This window comes from Mesitornis unicolor, unplaced genomic scaffold, assembly GCF_000695765.1.
Source record: "Mesitornis unicolor isolate BGI_N332 unplaced genomic scaffold, ASM69576v1 scaffold24874, whole genome shotgun sequence".
NCBI lineage: Eukaryota > Metazoa > Chordata > Aves > Mesitornithiformes > Mesitornithidae > Mesitornis > Mesitornis unicolor.
In genome coordinates this window covers 25,253-44,913 of record NW_010182491.1, presented here as the reverse complement: position 1 = coordinate 44,913, position 19,661 = coordinate 25,253, and the positions used below count along the sequence as shown (strand labels likewise).

The 19,661-nt window shown below is 38.0% G+C and overlaps 1 protein-coding gene across 3 annotated transcripts in view; it reads right to left on the bottom strand.

Annotated features, from left to right (window-relative positions):
* Positions 1–18,248, bottom strand: part of ARNTL (aryl hydrocarbon receptor nuclear translocator-like) — a 26,523-nt gene extending 8,275 nt beyond the window's left edge. Inside the window, exons 1-11 of one of the 3 annotated variants that reach the window (XM_010183800.1) lie at positions 18,125–18,248; positions 17,227–17,374; positions 14,199–14,219; positions 13,175–13,213; positions 12,456–12,497; positions 11,362–11,519; positions 9,829–9,908; positions 8,712–8,804; positions 7,716–7,833; positions 5,362–5,511; positions 3,767–4,013 (exon numbers count right to left, since the gene is read on the bottom strand). In XM_010183800.1, the coding sequence (XP_010182102.1) occupies positions 3,767–4,013; positions 5,362–5,511; positions 7,716–7,833; positions 8,712–8,804; positions 9,829–9,908; positions 11,362–11,519; positions 12,456–12,497; positions 13,175–13,213; positions 14,199–14,219; positions 17,227–17,366 (1,088 nt within the window). In that variant the 5' untranslated portion in view covers positions 17,367–17,374; positions 18,125–18,248. Of the gene's footprint in view, positions 1–3,766; positions 4,014–5,361; positions 5,512–7,715; positions 7,834–8,711; positions 8,805–9,828; positions 9,909–11,361; positions 11,520–12,455; positions 12,498–13,174; positions 13,214–14,198; positions 14,220–17,226; positions 17,375–18,124 lie in introns of those variants that run through there. The other 2 variants (XM_010183801.1, XM_010183802.1) reach the window with 2 other exon arrangements.
* Positions 18,249–19,661: the final 1,413 nt, after the last annotated feature.

The following is a 19,661-nucleotide window of genomic DNA, read 5'->3' as shown; positions in this document are numbered from 1 at the left end:
GCAGGATTTTCTACCCTTAAGAGTGGAACAAAAAAAAAAACCCAAACAAAACCAACCAACCCACCAAACCCTGCACCCACACTCATAAGAAGAAAGGTTAAAGAAGAAGTTTCCTGAATAAGAACTAAAAGACCCACAGCGTGTGTCCGGTTTCAATCGGACAGGAGCATGAATCAAATAAAACAACTTTTTCTTTCTTCAGCACCAGCCAAACAGCCAACTCATTTTCTTTCTCATCAGAAGGCCTTAGACCAAAATACACCCGTGATCTGCAACATGGATCCTGATCTGACTCTCAGGTGGTGTTCAAGGAGCTGTTGGCAAGACACTAGGAAAAGATCCCTTTGTGCATCAACTTGGTAGCTGAAGCCTTAAGCTAAGTGGAAGAGGAAAAGGCAAACAACACTGCAGGTAAGGTAGTGCCAACAAGCCATACAGCAGTCTAACACAAGGGGAAAGGGTCATTCTTGACGAGGAAGAAGCTATACAGCACACCAGAGAGCTGTGTGTTTAAACAAGACAACAAGGATTATTTCTTGAGTTGTTATGACTCAGAAGCTGTAATAACTTTGTTGAGATAACGCTTCTAACCCAAAATACCAATGTGACAAATAACAGGTGATGGGGGGCAGTTTGCTGTCACCTGGCACATTAGGGATGTGTATGCTTGCCTCCAGCTCCCAGAAGACAGTGAGAGACAGACTTCTGAGAGTATCTGAGGATGGACAGTACATTACTGCTGCCATGGCGCACAGAACACAGCCACTACCTGGGAAATCATTCTGGGACTTTCTGGTGAAGGGAGAAACAGTTGAGAAAGGAACAAAGCAGGACAAGTGATCCAGGAAGACCCTGAAATGCACACCATTTCATTAGAAGATGGAAAACACTGTCCCAGTCAAATCTGCAGGACCCCTAGGGAAACTGCTCATAGAAAGTAACGTGGCTGAATGACTCCAGGGTAAGAGCTTGAAGTCCTCACTAGAGGAACAGAGAGCAAACAGAACTAGTGAACTACAGTGGACTTCGAGTGTCCATTTCTTAGAGGAAAATTTACTGAAGGAAAAATGCTAGTTCCTTGAAGAAATCAGTACAAGAGGCACAATTCCAGACTATTCCAATGCAAATTAAGTAGGAAGGGTAATAAGGAACAAATCCAGGTGGATGATCTTCATCTCTTCTGCAGTCTCAAAAAAGCCCGAACGAAACAGAATAAAATGTATAAAATAGTACATATTATTAACTACGAATGAGAACAGTACGAAAAGCACTCATGCACAAACCCCATGGTATTTAAAAGGCTATTTTTGTGCTTTCCCCAGACACATGAAAAGCATTCAGTACCAATCAAGTGGCTTACACCCGAAGTCCTTATTGACAGGGAGCTCTAAGCCCTCAGCCTTGGAGAAGAAAACATTGCAAGTATTCATGAGAGAAGCTTTTTAAATGGCTTGTGTCTGGTGAACCTTATCCCAGGATGCTTAAACTGCTGACAGCTCCAAGACTGCTTTGATGAATTACCTCCAAGAGCCTGTGGAGAATCGCAAAGCAGCAAAACATAGCAACTATCTTTAAAAAGCAAGAGCCAGGAAGCAAGTCAATCTTATTCCAGTGTTTTTCCAAGAACTTTAGTAACCAAGCCTTTTAACAGCACTGCAGTGATGGCAAACCCAACACAGATGGGTAACAAACAATCTGGGCAGCAGTAAACACCTTGTCAAACCTATTACATTTACTTTCATAGCCGAGTAAACAGGCTTTATTGGAAAGAAGATGCAACAAGCTATGGCAGATGTTAAAAGACAATGAATTCAGCATCTAGCGTATTATTCTATTAAGCAAGAAAATAAATTGTTCTTGTCCTTCTTCAATTTCATTCTTTACTTTTTTTCCTTAGCTTGCTTCTCCAACTTAACAAGGCAGCTTTGAATTCTGAAGCTGCATACGATGCCATCTGCATATATAATAAACTTAATTTTACTCTTAAATTCACCATCCAGAGTCATTAAAAGTACTGAAGAAGTAGGTGGTGGGATGGTTCCCTTTAAATCTCTGTTGAGTGTAGCCTGCCATTCTGAGTGAACTGCTAAGTGATTCTCTGACCGTGGCAGCCAGCCAGCGAGTGCCTAATCTAGAGCATTCCTCTCCAGGACCCATGCAATCCATAAGGACAAAAAGATAGGGTCATAGAGAATTTAAGAAGTGTTTCTTTCTTGGATTCTCTTGGGCAAATCATGAAGAAACAGTGCAAGTCTATATGAAACGAAAGAAATTTATAGTTTTCAAATTTACAGGTGGAAGAAGGGAACATAGGATGCCAAGTTTAAGCCTACAGATGAGGCTTATTTTAGAAAAATTCCCTTTCAAAGAGTCTTTTGAAGCAGTATACAACGTTCAAGGTCTGTAAACAACAGCTGGAAAACAACTAAGTAAGAGCATATGTGCTTAAAATCCAACAGGTCAACATCTTCCGAGTCTTACCATTTTAGAAATCCTTCAAAGTTATCCATCAGGAGCTACCTCTGATCTTTTGAAAATAAAACTTGTTCATAAACCATACCTTGCTGTGACAGAACAGCAAACTTTCTGAGCAACAGAAAGGCTACAAATGCTCTCATAGCTCCCAAAGTGAACAGCAGCTCTAAGTACTGCTGCTGAAGAGGTGGTATTTCAAAAAGCGTTCTATCAAATTAGAAAGAAAAAACCACAAACAACACAACAACAAAAAACCCCAAAACCCCCAAACCAAAACACCCAACCACCCCAACCAGGTAGATAACACACACACAACTAATTGTCCTTACTACACTTCCTTTCAAGAAGGAAGGAACTATCAGCTCTATTTCTTCTCAAAATCCCCTAAAAATCAGCTGACACACCAGACACACCCCTGAAACAAATTCCAGCAGACAGATTCTGGCAGAGTTTGGAGCCAGGGCTTTTTTACCTTGTAAGCAACTGAGCCTAAGCCACAGGCAACCTGAAACTGCCTCATCTGGGCAGTCTCAATCCACCTTGACAAGCAAGGGAACCAAACAAGCCCTCTCAACCAACCCACCGTAACCTCTCCACTAACAGCCTTCAACCACCCTTTTTCCCTTGATGCTGCCAGCTCTTTTGAAGGAAGACCCAAGTCATGTCTCTTGGCTACTTAAGAAAATTCAAGTAGTTTCTTTTGAAAAAGATAATTATTAGTCTTTTGGAGAATAAATAAAAAACTGATGTTTGAAGAAAGATACCACACTGGTACAAGTTCTCAAACCTTTACCAAGGAGAGCTTATGAAAAGCTTGCTTTCTTAGAAATACAAGATCACATACAGAAGTTATTCATTCAGCAGAATGCATCCAAGTACAGAGTTAAACCTATCAAAGCCTAATGCAGCCTGTGCAATAATTCAACTATCTAGTGTTTGCAAAAGTTTTGAAACAACAAAGAGGGAGTAATTACAAAGTATAGTTTAAAAATAGGAAAGCATATTCTTTTGAGGATTACACACATATATTCCCTTAACAAAAGGGCAGAAATGAACCTTGGATTATTCTGTCTAGTAAGCAGTAAGCCATATTTTTGGAGTTGTGTTTTGTTTTATGTTTAAATTTAACCAGTAATACTGAATAAATACACAGTAATAGCTTTGAGCTGCGTCTCAAAAACCAAAATAACTTGCAGGCAAGATTCAGCAAAAAGCTGAAAAGAACAGCCATTTCTCAGTAAAGCAGAGTTGGACAGTGACTTATTGTGGAAGTCATTACAAGTATTCTTACCTCTGATCTACAAAAACAAATTTCCCATCTATTGCATGTCGAGAAACATATTCCGTAGGTTTCACCCTGATCTCCCCGTTGACTGGCTGTGGTACCACATGAGGATGCAGCCGTCCAATTGCAACAAGACAGCTTAAATTGCAACCCTCGTTATCGGGTTCGTTTTCTTCATCTAGTCCCATTTTTGTTGGCGGCCAGCTTTTTAAATATCCTGTACTGTGAATAGTGCAAAAGCTTTTGCGGTCTGCTGTAAAAAGAAGAAGAAAGAAGAGAAACAACAACAAAAAAGCAGTTAGGTCATGGATATTGCATGGAGAACTTCACCTCTGTTCTGCTAATAATGCACCTCTCCTCTCTTAGCCAGGAAATTTGGGATACTGTTCACTGAGAGATTTTTCAGCACTCTTGCTTCAATGCAGCTAATCTGAGATCACTCAATAAGCAATTTATCTCTGCAAAACCATTATTTATACTGAAAAATCAGTTCAGACAAAGGTTGCTTTTGAGAATCTTTAAGTAGAAATTGCATCACATTTTATTATTTTGGCAAAGGATGCAAAGAATCTAAAGGACTGTTTGAAGAGATCAGTATATTAATAAATAAGTAAGATGCCTTTTTCAACATGAGGCTCCTATAGAAAACAGGAACACTTTGTGTGGTAGAATACACACTGTTCGGTGTATACAGGGGATAGCTGTAGATAGAGGTGACGATGAATATTCACAATGACAAGTAGTGCAGTCAGTATCTGAAAGGAGAACTCAATCCTCAGCACGGAGCAGGCCTTAAGACTGCAAGGAAGACGGCTTTCAGAGAGGCAGAGTAAAAGGCCTGTTCCTGACTGCACAAGCTGGTTTCCTCAGGGATGACACTAAAGCTGTGTCCGAATCTAGCAGGAAGTACCTGGGGCAGCTGTCACCTCCAGAGGCAAAACACTGAAGGTGCCTCCTGATCTCTAGTTGACACTTTCCACTAACGAATACCAAATGTATTAGCCAAAGAACTCAAAGAAGAAACTTTCAAATTTGGACTAAAAATTTATTCCAACACGTCTAGAATAATACCGTGCAGAGGAAAAAATATTACTAAAGTTGATAATGATCAAATACTTCTGGTGTACAAATACTACGTTTCCAGTACTCAGAATGTACCAAAATCAGATTTGAAGTCAAAATAAACTAATTTTTCAAGTTGGATATCCATCCAAATACCACTTGTCAAATACAGAGCAGAGAAACAGAATGGGTAACAGCTCCCCTTTGTTTGAGACACTGGCTAGAAGTTCAAGACTGAATGCAATATGATCAATGGCTGAAGAAGATGCAATAACTGCACCAGAACTGTCAGCACAAACTGCCTACAGAAATTTCAAGAAAGCAGAGAGAAAATTTTACTTTATATGCCAATACTATTGAGGGGCAGCATGGGGTGGAGAAAATATGAAGTAACAGACCTAGACATAGTTCAATATCTTAGTAAGAAACATTGACAATGTTCAATAAATGTAAAAAGTTTAGCAAATGAGCAATTGTATTAACAAAAAAAATAAAGCCTGACAACCATTACATTCAGTAATGAAGTGTGTAATTGTTACCTTTCTTCTTTGAACAGGTTGAAGGAAAATCCTTGTCTTCTACTTTCACTGAAGGTCTATTGCACTTCATCCTACAAAAGAAGGACCGTCTTGCTCCAGAACACAGTCGTGATGGCCCAGGTGTTATGTCAGTTTTAACTGGGAGTCCAGCTGTAGCAAACAGAGGAAGTGAGGAAGCTTGCTTTGTCAGGTAAAAAGTTAACCATACAAATGATTGCATCATACAACCCAACCGTACGATGTTTCAACTCTAGAGGGACTTGCACATAAGTCTTTTCATATCCTTCTTCAGAAGCAGAAGTCTTGTTTTGGAGTTTTTCATGTAAGTGAGTATATGCAGGACTCAACCGACGGTGTCAACATTAGACTTTCTGATTACACTTTCTAGCGTGAAAACATTGACGCAAGCTTGAGAACACAAGGCTCTACATGAAAGATTAGCAAAAGATTGTAAAAATCCACACAACTCTTGCAGTTGATGTTGTGATTTCTTTGAACACTAATCAACTGATTAAAAATTCAGAGAGATTATTCACCCATAACCAGAGCAGCACTTCATACATATAGTCACTCTGTAGTCACTATGACTGGAAGACTTTTCTATCACAACACCCACCCAGAGAGCACAACAGCATGCAGAGAGCAGAAGAAGCCCAAGCCCAGTGTCATTCCAGGTTCAAGTCAACCGGTGTGTTCCTAAACATCAGATTTTTTCATTGTTCTGACAGAAGGGGAAGAGAGGTAGCAGTGACCTAAACACAGACGGCAAATCCCCTAGATCTCCAGTTATGTGCAAGAAGACTCTAGCCTCAAAGAAATAAGTGCATATGAACATGCCCTAGCAATAAGTCCTGACCTTTACCACACTCTTGCAGGAGGTTCTTAGATTCTTTTCTGTGGAAAGTAACTGGAGAAACAGTACTAAAGCACACATCAACTCTGGGAGCCAACAGCAGAGTGCTGGTACAAAGAGAGCTCCAGGAAGATGCCTGGCATGCATCAGGAGCACACGTACCAGCAACGCCAGTGATGCAGCTGGAGCTCCAGCGGACCATGCTCCAAGAGCTGATGGAGGATTTAAATCACATAGCAACTTTTCCACAGCTTGCTATCCACTTCAACCATTTCTGCATGGGAATATGTATAAACAAACAGCTAAAAACATGTAAAAAAATTCTAGGGGCCTGTAGGCTTTTAACATAAGGAAGAAAACAATGATGCCAATATTGTAACGTGAAGTGTGCTTCCCTTAACATAGAATTGATTGAGGTCACCTCAGAGGTCAGACTGCCCTGCACCACACGCACTCTAAGCTGCTGTTCAGTGGTGGGAGTACAAGCTGTGCCTGAGCTACTCATGCCAACATAAAAATACATACATACATACATACTAGTACTCTTAAGAACATGAGTTTTAAATTCTACCAGTCTATCATAGCAGATGGGAAGAATGTAATTCATAGTATTTATTTTTGTCAGAGGCATACAAAAAAGGAGCTAGCACTGGATATACATGCTTGACAACCAGACAAAACCAGGAGCCAGAAAACTTCAGCTGATCCAGCTGGAGCCTCTAGGCTCACACCCTGGAATCATCTCTCTCAGCTTCAGTTTCTGAAGCTGAGCTGGTGGCTTCTTTGAGATAAGATCCTATAGATTTCTGCTCCTGACAAGCGTGAGACTTAACGACCTGGAAATCTGCAGTTGTAAGATATCATCTTCTACTTAAGCAATGCAGACTCCTGCTATGAGAATGAATTCAACTCCCACTCACGTCAAAAGCAACACAGATACAGAACTACTTTAAAACACCAGAGTGGAATAGAGCTAAGAGACATGGCAGGAAATGATTCCAAGGGCCAGGTTAAAACATTTTAAGAGAAAGGTTAGATCACTGATGAAAGTGCCAGTAATAAATAAATAAATGAGTCCTTTATCTTGACTGACAGCTAAGGATAACCAAAATAATACTGAGTGTGTTCTCACTATTGAGAACCACAGATCAAAACAAATGCTTCAAGGGGAAAAATTAAACCTTTGATGCCTGGAAAAGATACCTCACAGGTGAAGCCAGTTAAATTAACACATCTACACTACAATACATGCCAATACAGCTTCTACATTCAGGTATCTGGGTTTTGGGTGCGGTTTTTTTGGTTGGTTGGTTGGTTTTTTGGGGGGGTTGGTTGGTTGTTGATTTGGTTTTTCCCCTCCCCTCCCTTTTTTTTTTCCTGTCTTTAAGCTAAAACTTCCTTGGCATGAGAGACAATCCAAACAGCACCCCAAAGCCACACGTTCGATATTAGGCAAACATTCAGACTACATGACGCTTTTTCAACAGGTGGTAATACTTACTTTTTGCATCTATAAGTCTTTCTCGTGGTGCAGTGTCAGAAGAAGAGAGCTGCTCCTTCACTTTGGCAATGTCTTTAGGATGAAGGTAATCAAATAAGCTTTGACCAATCAAATCATTCTGTGGAGATTGAACATTCAGTAAAAAATTAATTGTTCACTGTCTTTTCCCAATTTTAGCATCCATTATAAACAATCCTTTTAATGTAAGTCTAACCAAGGAACATCAAACATCTGAGATCCAGGACTTAATGGAAGGTATGTTTTCTCTCTATATTTGGAAGTTATGACTGCATTACAGAGTAATTAATTTTGTTATTTTCAATAAGAGTTTTGCAGAAGTTTCAGGCTCAATCTATCACCACCAAAAGTTCTGGTTTCTCTTCAGTCACACTTAATATGCTACACATTTGAAGGAAAAAAAGGTAATTGCAAATGTTTTCTTTCAATATTTACACAATGAGTAGGTATTTAACATCTACCAAACTAAATGAAAACTTTTGAAGCTAAAACAGTTTTAAAATTTGGTAAGGAGGACAGATAACAGAAAGAATGAAGAAGTGAAGCCTCATGTTAAGCATATATTAAAAACCCGGCTGTGATATAATTGCTTCCCAGTTTCCAATAGTAAGTATGCTAGCATAACCAGAACGGTCTGAAAGAAAACCAAATCAAAAAAATTCACATGAAGCTACTGGAAAAACTGATTTTTCAATATTTGCTTATACTCCCAATTAGATAACGCTTCTACAAGCCTGAGGGTAAATCCCTGATCAGAGTGAATGAATGAAGTAAAGTTAGTTCCTTTTCACCTCCACAGTTTGAAGAGAGTCCAGAAACAGTTGTCTCTAATGACATGGCAGAGAAAAGCTTGTTCTTTGCAACAAATCTCAGCTCTCAAGGCAGGCTATTCACATAAACATCCCTCCATATAAGCACAATCATAAAAAGCTTTCAATTCTTTTCAGACCTAACATTACTTAAAATGGAAAAGAATACCTGACTGTAGTTAAGGATCTTGAAGACAGATTCTGAAACAAACAGTATCTTCCCTCTGTCACAGCCCACAACAAAAAGAAATCCATCTGCTGCCTAATTAGGGAAAAAAAGTAAACTACTCAGTTGTACATCCTCATTGCATCATTATAACCTTTAAAAACATTTTGTATACAGTAGAATTTCTACACTAGGAGAAGCTGTCTTAACATTTAGAGATAACTGAGTCAACAGCCAAGATAGGCAATCACAATAAAGGGGTTTTTTGCATCTGCAAACAATTCTGGCATCATTCTGGGCATCACGCCCAGAATTTAAAATCACTTTTATGGGAAGAGAGAATCCACGTCTTGACCAATTCTATTATGATTTTGTTTAATAATGCCTTCAAATTAAAATATTATTTAAACTGTATGTATTCCATAGTTCCTGTTTTAGAAAAGACACAACCTGGATATTTATTTACGTGCCTGTAGGCAAGTAATTCCTATTTCAGCAGTACTCTTTTTCAGTCATATACAAACATTCAGGATTAGGCCCTAATTTTATAGCTTTAGAGTCACAATGCTGCAGAAATTAAATTCTGCATATGCTGCATCTGGACACTGCAATGCTTCACAAATTACACAAGCTACTAGAAGAGCTTAACTACGGAGAGGTGATACATACTCTCTGTGCTAGAAAATAAAGACACAGCAAGCAGCCAAACATACTAAGTCATGTTACATCAGTGACCTCAAAAAAAAGGGGCTTGTTATATCACTGTACATTGAAAATCATGTCAAGGTAGCCCATGGCAGAAAGTGTGCAAAAAACCAACTTATATAATTTTGGTCCATTTCATGAAGTAACTGAAGATTCTGATGTTTGCCATCAAAATATCAGATTCCTCAGACCTCCCTTTTAAATATTTTTGCTTAAATTAAGTGATGTTCTTGTCATTAAAACCCACTGACTATTTATGCAATGGTCTTGCGGATTTTTACGTTATCCTCCATAATCAGAACATTCTTAAGCTGAGCTACAAGGCAGAAAAATTCTGGTGTCGTGCTTTGGGAGAGTTATATTAACAGTTATATTCACAGCCATTAATATCTCTTAATTAAAAGCTAAAACATACCCTGAGAATGAGATGTTTTAATTCATCATCTGATAGAAAAGCAGGCTTATAGTTTGCTTCTGTGTATGGGTTTGTAGCACCTAGAGAAAAACAAACGGACAATCCCCATATCACAAACTCAACAGTACACAGTTAAATGAGCAACTTTCCTGTGGCTCCTCCTTACATGGTTATTCACTGCAGGTGTTAAAATGAAAGCTGCTTTTTGGTTTTGTTTGACTATCAACATGAGCTCCATTGGTATTAACTCAAAAAAGGATTAAGCTTTTTTGCTAAAACAATTTAATTTTTTTTCCAAAACAACATTATTCATGGCAAGGTAATGCAAATTACATGCCTTCTGGGATAGAAAGTGTTCCTCAACATATTTTTTAATTCAAATGCTGTGCTTGATTTATAGTCTGTTCTCAGAATTAGAAATTAAAAACAAGAGCATAAAAAAGTACATTAAAAAAACCCTTCAAACCATTTGCTCTCTATAACTTAGTAAAATACAACAAGGTCATGTAAACAGATTGTCAGTTAGGAATTTACTACACAGTTCTCTCATTCCTTGCCAACATAACAATGACATCTCACACTGCCAAAAGCCCCAAATTAGCAACAAATGAGGCAGTTATTTATTAAAGAGTAATTCTTCTCATTCTATTCCCTTCATAAAACAAAAAAAAGTAACCACTGAAGTGCTATGAAGTAATAACCTAACTAAATGACAGTGGCAGAAGAAGTTAACCCTTTCAAAAATGCTGGGATAAATACGACTGGAAGACATCAGGTATCCTAAAAACTGGAACAGTGACGTTTTCTTTACATGAGATGCATCGCTATCTTTTGTCAGGGGCATTTTTCTTGAAGGCTTAAGCTTTCACCATCATCACCAACTGTACCCAAGCACTAATTCACTCTCATATGAAGCTTTAGGACATACAGGAATTTGCAACAACCCCAACTCTTCCAAATCCACGAGTTTCCCTTCGGGTGCTTGTAGCAGAAACTGGTTAAAAAGACCAAAATTGAGTTTTCAAAGTACTCTCTATTCTTTCACACAGAGCTAAAGGTAAGAACACAAAACCTCAGAAGTCCCATAAGAATATTACTTACACCTAAGATCTAACCTCTCTATCTAAAAAGTTTTGCACATTGCCTGGTTAAAAAGCACTGCTCACTGCTACACCAGATTCAACTGGGCACTACCACCTAGGCCCTTGTTTCCCCCCCCACCTGCCTCAGCTGTCTTGCCTTTGTTGAATCCAGTGATGGTGACCAACCAGGTCAGATGACGGAAAACCATTCTTTTTTTCCACCCATAAATTTCCCAGTTGGATCAGGATACTGGACCATGAACAAGTACGCTATAAATGAACATGCAGCATCAAATTCTAAGAAAGGAAGAAATCCTCCCAAAATCCAACTTACACCTTTTTTGGCAAAAGGTCAAGAAAGGGAGAGAAAAAGCATGGCTTTGGGGAAACCCCATTTTGCCATCCTTACCCAGTCCTGTCCTGCCCACCCTTTCATGCCCAATCAACTTACCACGTAGTGTTTTCATATGCTGGACAGCCATCCTCAATACTGTGAGTTTATCTAGCTTTCGAGACATAGCGTTGCATGTTGGTACCAAAGATGCCAGTTCATCTATAAAACTGTTCATTTTATCTCTACGCCTTTTTTCAATCTGACTGTGAGCCTCCCTAAACATGTAAGGTGGTGAGGAAAAACAGAAAAGCATGAGAAAATCAATCATATAAGAAAATCCCCAAATCCAGTATAACAAAATCACAAAAATAACCTCCTCCTGATAATTAGGTTACCCTCTGATACTTGTGAAAAGGAGATACACATTCAGTTTTCTTCAGACATTTTATGTTCATTATTTGGGTACGTAACAGTTGTAAGCAATAGGCAAGGCTGCAGCTCATGGCTCTGCTTTACCAGAGAACACATTGGCCATACAGTACACTGAACCCTCAGTTCTGAAATGATCCACTAAGCTGTAGAAAATCACCTAGGGATTTCTAGTGCTGCACAATGCTTTTGTTCTTAGCACATATACTGAAACACAACTGGAATCATAAAGGTCACAGATAAGCAAATGCCAGTGTATACAAATACTAAATAAAACATTAAATTAAGAATTTGTAATCAGTATACTATATGAATGTACCAAAACTACCTTTTGCTGTGGCAATATAAGTCTCCTACTTCTCCTATAGCTTTCCACTTGAAGTATTTGAGATACATCTGAACGAAACTCTTCTTAATCAGTAAAAACAATGATAAACACTAAATAATTTAAATGTTGCTTTATATTTTCCCATATTAAAAGTCACTGTTAACACTTTTACAACCCACTACTGAGTTTGAAAGCAACAAGATTAAGACTGTAACATTATCAGAAACATACACGCTTCAATTTGAACATCAATGAAGAGACCAACACCACCCTACCTACCAAATCAGTATTTTCACAAAACTATATGCAGTTTAGACATAAAGAAATTTTTTCAGTGCAAAGGTATGGAAATATAAGAGAAGATCAAAGCTAGAAACAATTGTTTTCAGGACAAGGAACACATGCAAATATTTCACATATGGCAAGCGACAAGAGATAATGTTTAGAGTATTACCTTGCATTTTTTATTCTGCCTTGCTGGTCTGCATACTCCAATCTGTTGAGGAATAACATCACAAAGTCACAATGTTGAAAACACTAAAACCAATTCATTAAACACATCTTACATACCTATAGATCCTCTTTAAAATACGTTTTTTAAAATCTGAATATTTAGTTAACCTTTCTTTGGAAAATATCATAATTTTTAATATTGTGGCTCAAACTGTTGGGTTTTTTTTGTCTGTTTTAATTTGTTCAACACTATCTGGGACACCTGACCACAGTGATACTAAAAACCAGATCTCTACACACAGGATCCTATGTCAGTACTGAGGAACTAACATTTTAGTGACTGTATCTTTAGCTTGGAGCAGAGGAGACTGAGGGGTGACCTCATTCATGTTTATAAATTTGTAAAGGACGAGCGTCAGGAGGAAGGAGCCAGGCTCTGCTCTAGGATGTCCAATGGCAGGACAAGGGGCAATGGGAGCAAGCTGGAGCATAGGAGGTTCAACCTGAACATGAGGAAAAACTTTTTTACTGTAAGGAGCACTGGCCCAGGCTGCCCAGAGAGGTTGCGGAGTCTCCTTCTCTGCAGACATTCAAAACCCGCCTGGCCGTGTTCCTGTGTGACCTGGTCTGGTGATCCTGCTCTGGCAGGGGTTGGACTGGGTGAGCTTTCGAGGTCCCTTCCAAGCCCTAACATTCTGTGATTCTGTGTATCAATAGTACCTTCCGTGTTGGTCATCTTTATCTGTATCCATACCTTCCCTGCAGAAACAGAATAAAGCAATATATCACAAATTAACCAGGATTAGCAAAACTGTTATCAAACTATCATAAAATTAGAATAAAATATTCCTGTCATCTTTAAATCCTAAATAGAAAAATAAGAATACAGAAGTGAGAACCTGGAAGAACTAAAGAAATTGTCTGAGTTTTATAATATTAAAACATTTTCTTAAATTAGTTGTGTCTTCTTCGGAGCTAAGAAAATGGCACAGTTTGATGTGTTTGACAGTAAAACATGCTGCAGTTCAAAGATATCATCTGTTATAAAAAAATGTTTTTCGGTTAACTAGAGGGGAAAAAAAAAAAGGACGTACTTTTCATGCCTTTGTCAGAAATAGGGCTACTAACTTGCATTTACTATAGTTAACAGTTTGACCAGAGTGTGTAGTTACCAAAATGCATAGCATAAAATTCACCAATTGCCCTGAATTACTTTGTGCAGATGCCTGTGTGTTCTGCACTTCAGTTTGCCTTATGGTAGTTGATTTTGGGGTAGGAGATGATAATCATCTAGACCAACGAACCATTGGAAATGGCCAAATGCATGGACAGGATGAGACCCTGCATGGAGCTAACCAGGCACACGCTAAATTAGTACAACTTCCAGTGTAGAGACATGGCTTGCTTTTGTCTCAACATTAAAAACAACAACTCCCCCTTACTACATTTTAATATTATAACTGTATGTACAGAAACAAGGAGAGGAAAGCGTAAATTTTCATAGCTGTACCTGGTAAAAAAACTTGAATGCCTAAGACTACAGCACTGCTAAACAAAAGAATTAGGAAAAGCGTGATTTTATCTATATAAATCTGTACAACTGTGCTTAAACGGACACCCTCAAGCCTGGCTTATTCTGGTTTCATTTTTACCCACAAATTTTAGGTAAAGGGGAAGGAAAGGCAAGGAAAAACACCAAGCATCTTTTACAAGTGAAACTGATTATTAAAATATTTATACTTACTCAAAAGGAAAGCCATCAAGTCTGAAAAGAAAGAAAAATAAAGTACACCATATATAGGAAGTAAGAATAATAATGATATTCTGTTTAAATTCTCAAGCACTCTATTTGAAATGGAAAGCACAATGATAACAAGACAACAGCAGTGAATGTATTCTGAGGAGACAAGCTTTTCTAATTGATCTACTTTCTGAAAGAATAATTCTGCTTAAGAGAAGATAGCATGGTTCATTGCACTTCATGTGAAAAAACTAGTAAAACAACTAACCTAAATTGGGTTATACAGTCACTGAGATATTGTTTCATCTTCAGAAATGAAAGACCTGTGCTTTATGTGTGTTGCCCTCATAGACAGATAAATAGGATTGCAGAGGACTAAGGCCAGAAATGAAAAAAAATTATCCCAACCAAGTCTCTTGGTTTTTTATTCTGCCCACCAGGACAGATGAACATTTTCTTTCAGCCAGTTTTGAAGTCCTAATTCTTAACTTTATACAGACTTTGTCATATCATAAGGAAATTAAACAGAATTTCTACATGCAAGCTAACTGCTGGCATCACTTCAAGACTGTAAAGTGATCTGAAATACCACTGAGCTTTAATATGTTAAGAGAGTGAGTTTTATAAAAGCCTTATGAAAAAATCTCGTATTAACTATTAACACACTAGTTATTCCTGTTCAACACTGGGCATTAGCCTTCTTAAACATAAACATTGTAGTCTTTCATATATTATTCATTGTGCTTTTAAATCAATTATGTTTATGATTGGCTTTAAAAGAAGTCTGAATAATGCTAAAGGTTTTCTTCATGTCTCAATTTTCACATCTGAGTTAGTGTCTTATTCAATGGCTCAAAGCACTTCTGATGCTCACAAAGAAATAGCATGTAGGTCTAGAGCAGGACTTAGAAAAGAGACATTCTACTTGTGATGTTGTGACAAGATTCATTTTAGCCTTAGAAAAATTCAGAAAGCAAAATCTAAGAGGTACAAGTTAAGTTACAAATGCTTCAGGATAGTTAATTTTCTTATCATATGTTAGTTCAACTGAAAACACTACTCCCAAGAAAAGAAATTGTTTATAGAGCTGTGCATGAAGTCTTGGATTCCAGCATTTGAACTAAAACAGACTGTAGTGGAGAATGAACAACCTTTGCTGAACTGACAGCAATAGGTTTGACAGGAATTTTCCTGGAGGAGTAGCAGGAGAAAGAATTGAAAAGAAGCTGGTGTTGAGAGCTGAAAGCGCAGCGGATCAATACGCTTGCTTGTACTTGAGAGGCAAACAAAGAGCCAAACTAAAACACTCAGGTTGTTCCTTATTTCCTGACTTCACTGGTAAATGAAGCATAAAACTGGACACTCAGACAATTTATGTAAAAAATAAATTGTTATCAGGCAGCAAAAGCTGAACAGCAGCATTTCTGAACAACATTTACTGATACATACCTATAGGAGGAGGGATCAAGGAAGTCTACCTTAAGTTCTATTTTAAAATAGGAGTATTCACTAGACACCATTTCCTCTGCAACACAACACGAACTGTGGCATGATGACAGCTGTTGTAAAGTTATTTTACTTAGGACTCAAGGAAACAGCATTTTCACTTATTTAATAAAATGCACACACAACCTAAAGGGCAGAATTAACTTACAAGAGCAAGCTGTCTTTTGGAAAAGAGGACTTGAGCAATGCTTCCTACCCAGAAGGATAAAGATGAAGAAATCCTTTCTAGAGAAGAGGAAGTTGGTAAGATTGAGGATGTTCACTGAATTTTGTGGTAGTCAATTCAACTAGAGGGAGTCATATACTTTTTAGGAAGGCTAAATGCATATTAGAGAAGGTACATATGCCTTATGTTTGTGATCTTTAAACAGTACTTTACATTTTGCACATAAGTTCTCCTAAAAAGGAGTCCTACGTACAGGGAACCTAATTCTTAATTGTCATACTCAGCATGGATTAACAGTTCTAACAATTACCTCTCCCTGTAAAAAGAAATGCTAAGAATCCAAAGGTTCACAGTGATAAAATTTGTGCTATGTTACATAAAAATGGACTGCGTAGCTGTATTAATAATGGATGGGATCCATTCACAAGCTACCCTGCAGCTAGACTTGGTAAAGTTACAATACATATGAGCTTTGCTCAGTGACTTGGAGTAAGTAGGTTGTTCTTGGTGTACCTAGTACAGAAGATATTACACTCCTGGAAATCTGACAAACCTTACTACAACCTTCATTATTCTAAAGCAGAGTTGGTGTGATTTCTTTCTATTTCAAACACCTGCCCCAAGATAGAAGCTATGGCTTGGACAGTGCTTCTAAGACCTGTTATTAGCAGGCTACCCTTAAAGAGAAGCAACTTCCTTGAAACAAAACCACATTCTACAACTGATTCAGAAGAAAACAAGTTTTTATTTTGTTAGGAATAATAGCCTAGAGTCGAGGACCAACAGAAGATTAAATCAGTTAACTAAATGAAAGGCAGATCTACAGCCACAAACCAGAGACTACTCAGATTCATATTCAACTGGGAGACCGAAATAGCTTCAACAGGCAAAGGTTGGCAGCACACTGATAGGAAGTGACTAAAAAGGCAAAAAGTAGGTGAAGAAAAGGAACTATTTCCAGTTTTGCTTCTGCTTTTTAATGCATTTATTATCTTCCCTCCCACTAGTCAGACATTCTCTTTCCTGTGTAAACAGTCAATATAATCAACCTTCACACTGTACATTTCATCCATAGTATTGTTTTTCCCCTTATGAGCCAAATGTTTCTTTCCTCAGCCCTACCCCATTTGATAGTCCTCAATTCTAGCTGCACCAAGATGAAGGCTTTATTTTTATTTTTAAATGAAAGAACTTTCTTTTTAGTGCATAGTAGCTTTTTTCTTTATTAAAACCTTTACAACAGGTTGTCAAAAAAAGGTTATTTTAAAATTGCTGTAAGTGTTTCTATCATCTCTCCCACTGTATTGCTGTGTTACAACCCTTTTTTAGTAGTGTTAAAGCAAGAGAAATCTAACTTACTGATAATCAGTAGAGCTTCCCTTTCTTTTCCTATTACAGTCCATTCCTGAAGTGTTAAGGGAACTGGAGATCAAGTCAGCAGGGTCTGGTGACATAAAGTCACTAATTGTAGAAGATATGTCCATCCTTTGGTCTGCCATTGGATTGTCTAACATTGGAGAAAAAAAAAAACCAAGCCAAACCAAACAAACAAAACACCACACCAAAAAACACTGCATTAATAGAAGCAGAAACTTAAGAGATTTTTAACCAAAAACCCAAATCTTAAACTTAATATTCTTTAAAACTGCAAAAATCGCAATTTTATTATTTCCTTTCGCTGTAAAACACGTAACAAGTAATTGATCTTTTTCCAGCTACTGGTGTATTGAATATTGCATACAAACCATGACCATTCTCAAAACACATTACTTAACACATTGTTTCAAATAATTGTCAGTGGGATCTTTAACTAAACTAGATTTACTCTTATGTTAACTGGCCAGACAACTGCTTCCACCTACCATAAATAAAGGATAAGTTCTGTTTGTCTTTCACTGACTAGGAACACTAGTTTTGGTGTGTCTCTCCATCTGAATATCGTATTATCAGATTTCATAAACTTTGAGAGTTCTGATTTCACTGAATTTCATGGAACAGAATTCAGAAGACTTCCATAGAAAAAACAGGTTAAATAAACACCTTCACCACAGCAGAACCCATAAACAAAAAACTAAAAAACCCAATGATGGACTAAGATGACTTAGTTAAAGGTACAAACTAATTCAATTAGCCTTTCCATCCTAAATGTACACATTTCATTCCTCTAGACCACAAATAATTATATTGTTGGAAGAAACCCTGTGAAAAGCTTATTCATCACTAAATGGCATCAACTGTGAAACCAAAGAGTTTTTACCTGAAAGCCTGTCTTGGAAGCCTAGATCCACCTGGGGAAAGATGATGATGCTCAGCTTGAAGCAGCTGATCACCTTAAAACTCTTCCATGCCTCATATTCTGTTAGTCAAGTACTTTCAGAAACCTGAATGGGAAGAAAACCAGCAAGCTTAAAAAAACACTTTCAAAACACATTTGTTTAAAACAATTGTTTTAGACACAGTTTACAACAGCAAATAGATGTTTTCTACCCAAAGACTGAATTTTAGTTTCCTTATAAAGCGCAGAAGCTTTATCCATCATCCAAAGGGCTAGCTGTTGGGATGTGCATCTCTAATGGACCAAGCTTTGGAATACAAGGAATCTCTTCAGCATCACTTCCTTTTGGGCCCTGCCACTCTCAAACAATGATCAGTGCTTTTAAAGGTGGCTATAGCAGTAAGACTGTTTGGGCTTGGCTTATTATTTTATTTTCCCTTGTAACAGCAGTTGGCAATTTTCAAAGGAAAGGGGGTTAAATGTTCTATTCTGCAGGCTTCAATTTTAAATAAAATCCACATCCCATACTATAACTTAAGTCCTCAACTGTGTCTCCCAACTACACCATAAGCTTAGCAGCTGGTCTGCAGGTGGATGTCCTTTCCTTCCAAATTTCTGTCACAAAACAAGTTCTTCAGCAAAACTTATTATGCAAAACAGTCTGCTTTTTGCAAAAAACTTCCGAAGTCTTTTGGATACACTTTTTCTGGTTAATGCTTCTGTTCACATTGTAACTGCCTTTCCAACCCGCAAGGACAGCAAAACCTCCCAGTCACACAGATCAGCAAGCTCCTATGGCACCCTCAGGTCTCAAGTCAAACAAACAGTATTGTCAACACAACGACATTATAACCAATCCCATTGAATCACACATATAGACATGTTAAGAGTTACAAACCAACAGAAACCTCACCAAATCCAAAGTCAATGGTATAATTTTCTTCAGCTCTGCCAGAATAGCCAATTCAGAATTTGATTCAGAAGTTCAAATCATTTAAATTGCTGGTCCTGTTACAGTAACAACAGTCAGGATCACAGCTCTTAAATCTAAGGTCAGGCAAGTCATCACCTTCGTACCACCAACTTGTGAACAGAGGATCATCAGTGTTCTAGAGGCAGAGCTTCCAAACTGCTCCTGAGGACTCATCACCCACCTCACCCGGTAACTTCTCTCAAAAAGAAAAAGGCATCAGGTATTTGCAAATGTGTGGACATACTGGTACAGGCAAGTTACAAGGCCAGCTGACGCCAGAAGGTCACTGACAAAAGCTGAATCAGTACAAATTTAAGTCAGATTATAAATTGCCGTTGAATCTATAGCCACAGTTTATTTTACAAGGCTTTCATTCACACTAACAGAGTTACTTGTAGATCAGACCTTACTTCTGGCCTCTGCCAGCCTTCTTCTAGTTGTCTGCTTTGTCTCTCCTACTCAATGTAGTCCAACAACTATAAACTCGATTATGTTACTGTGGTTTAGGAGATTAGTGCAGCTTAATTTACAAGCCACCAGTTAAGC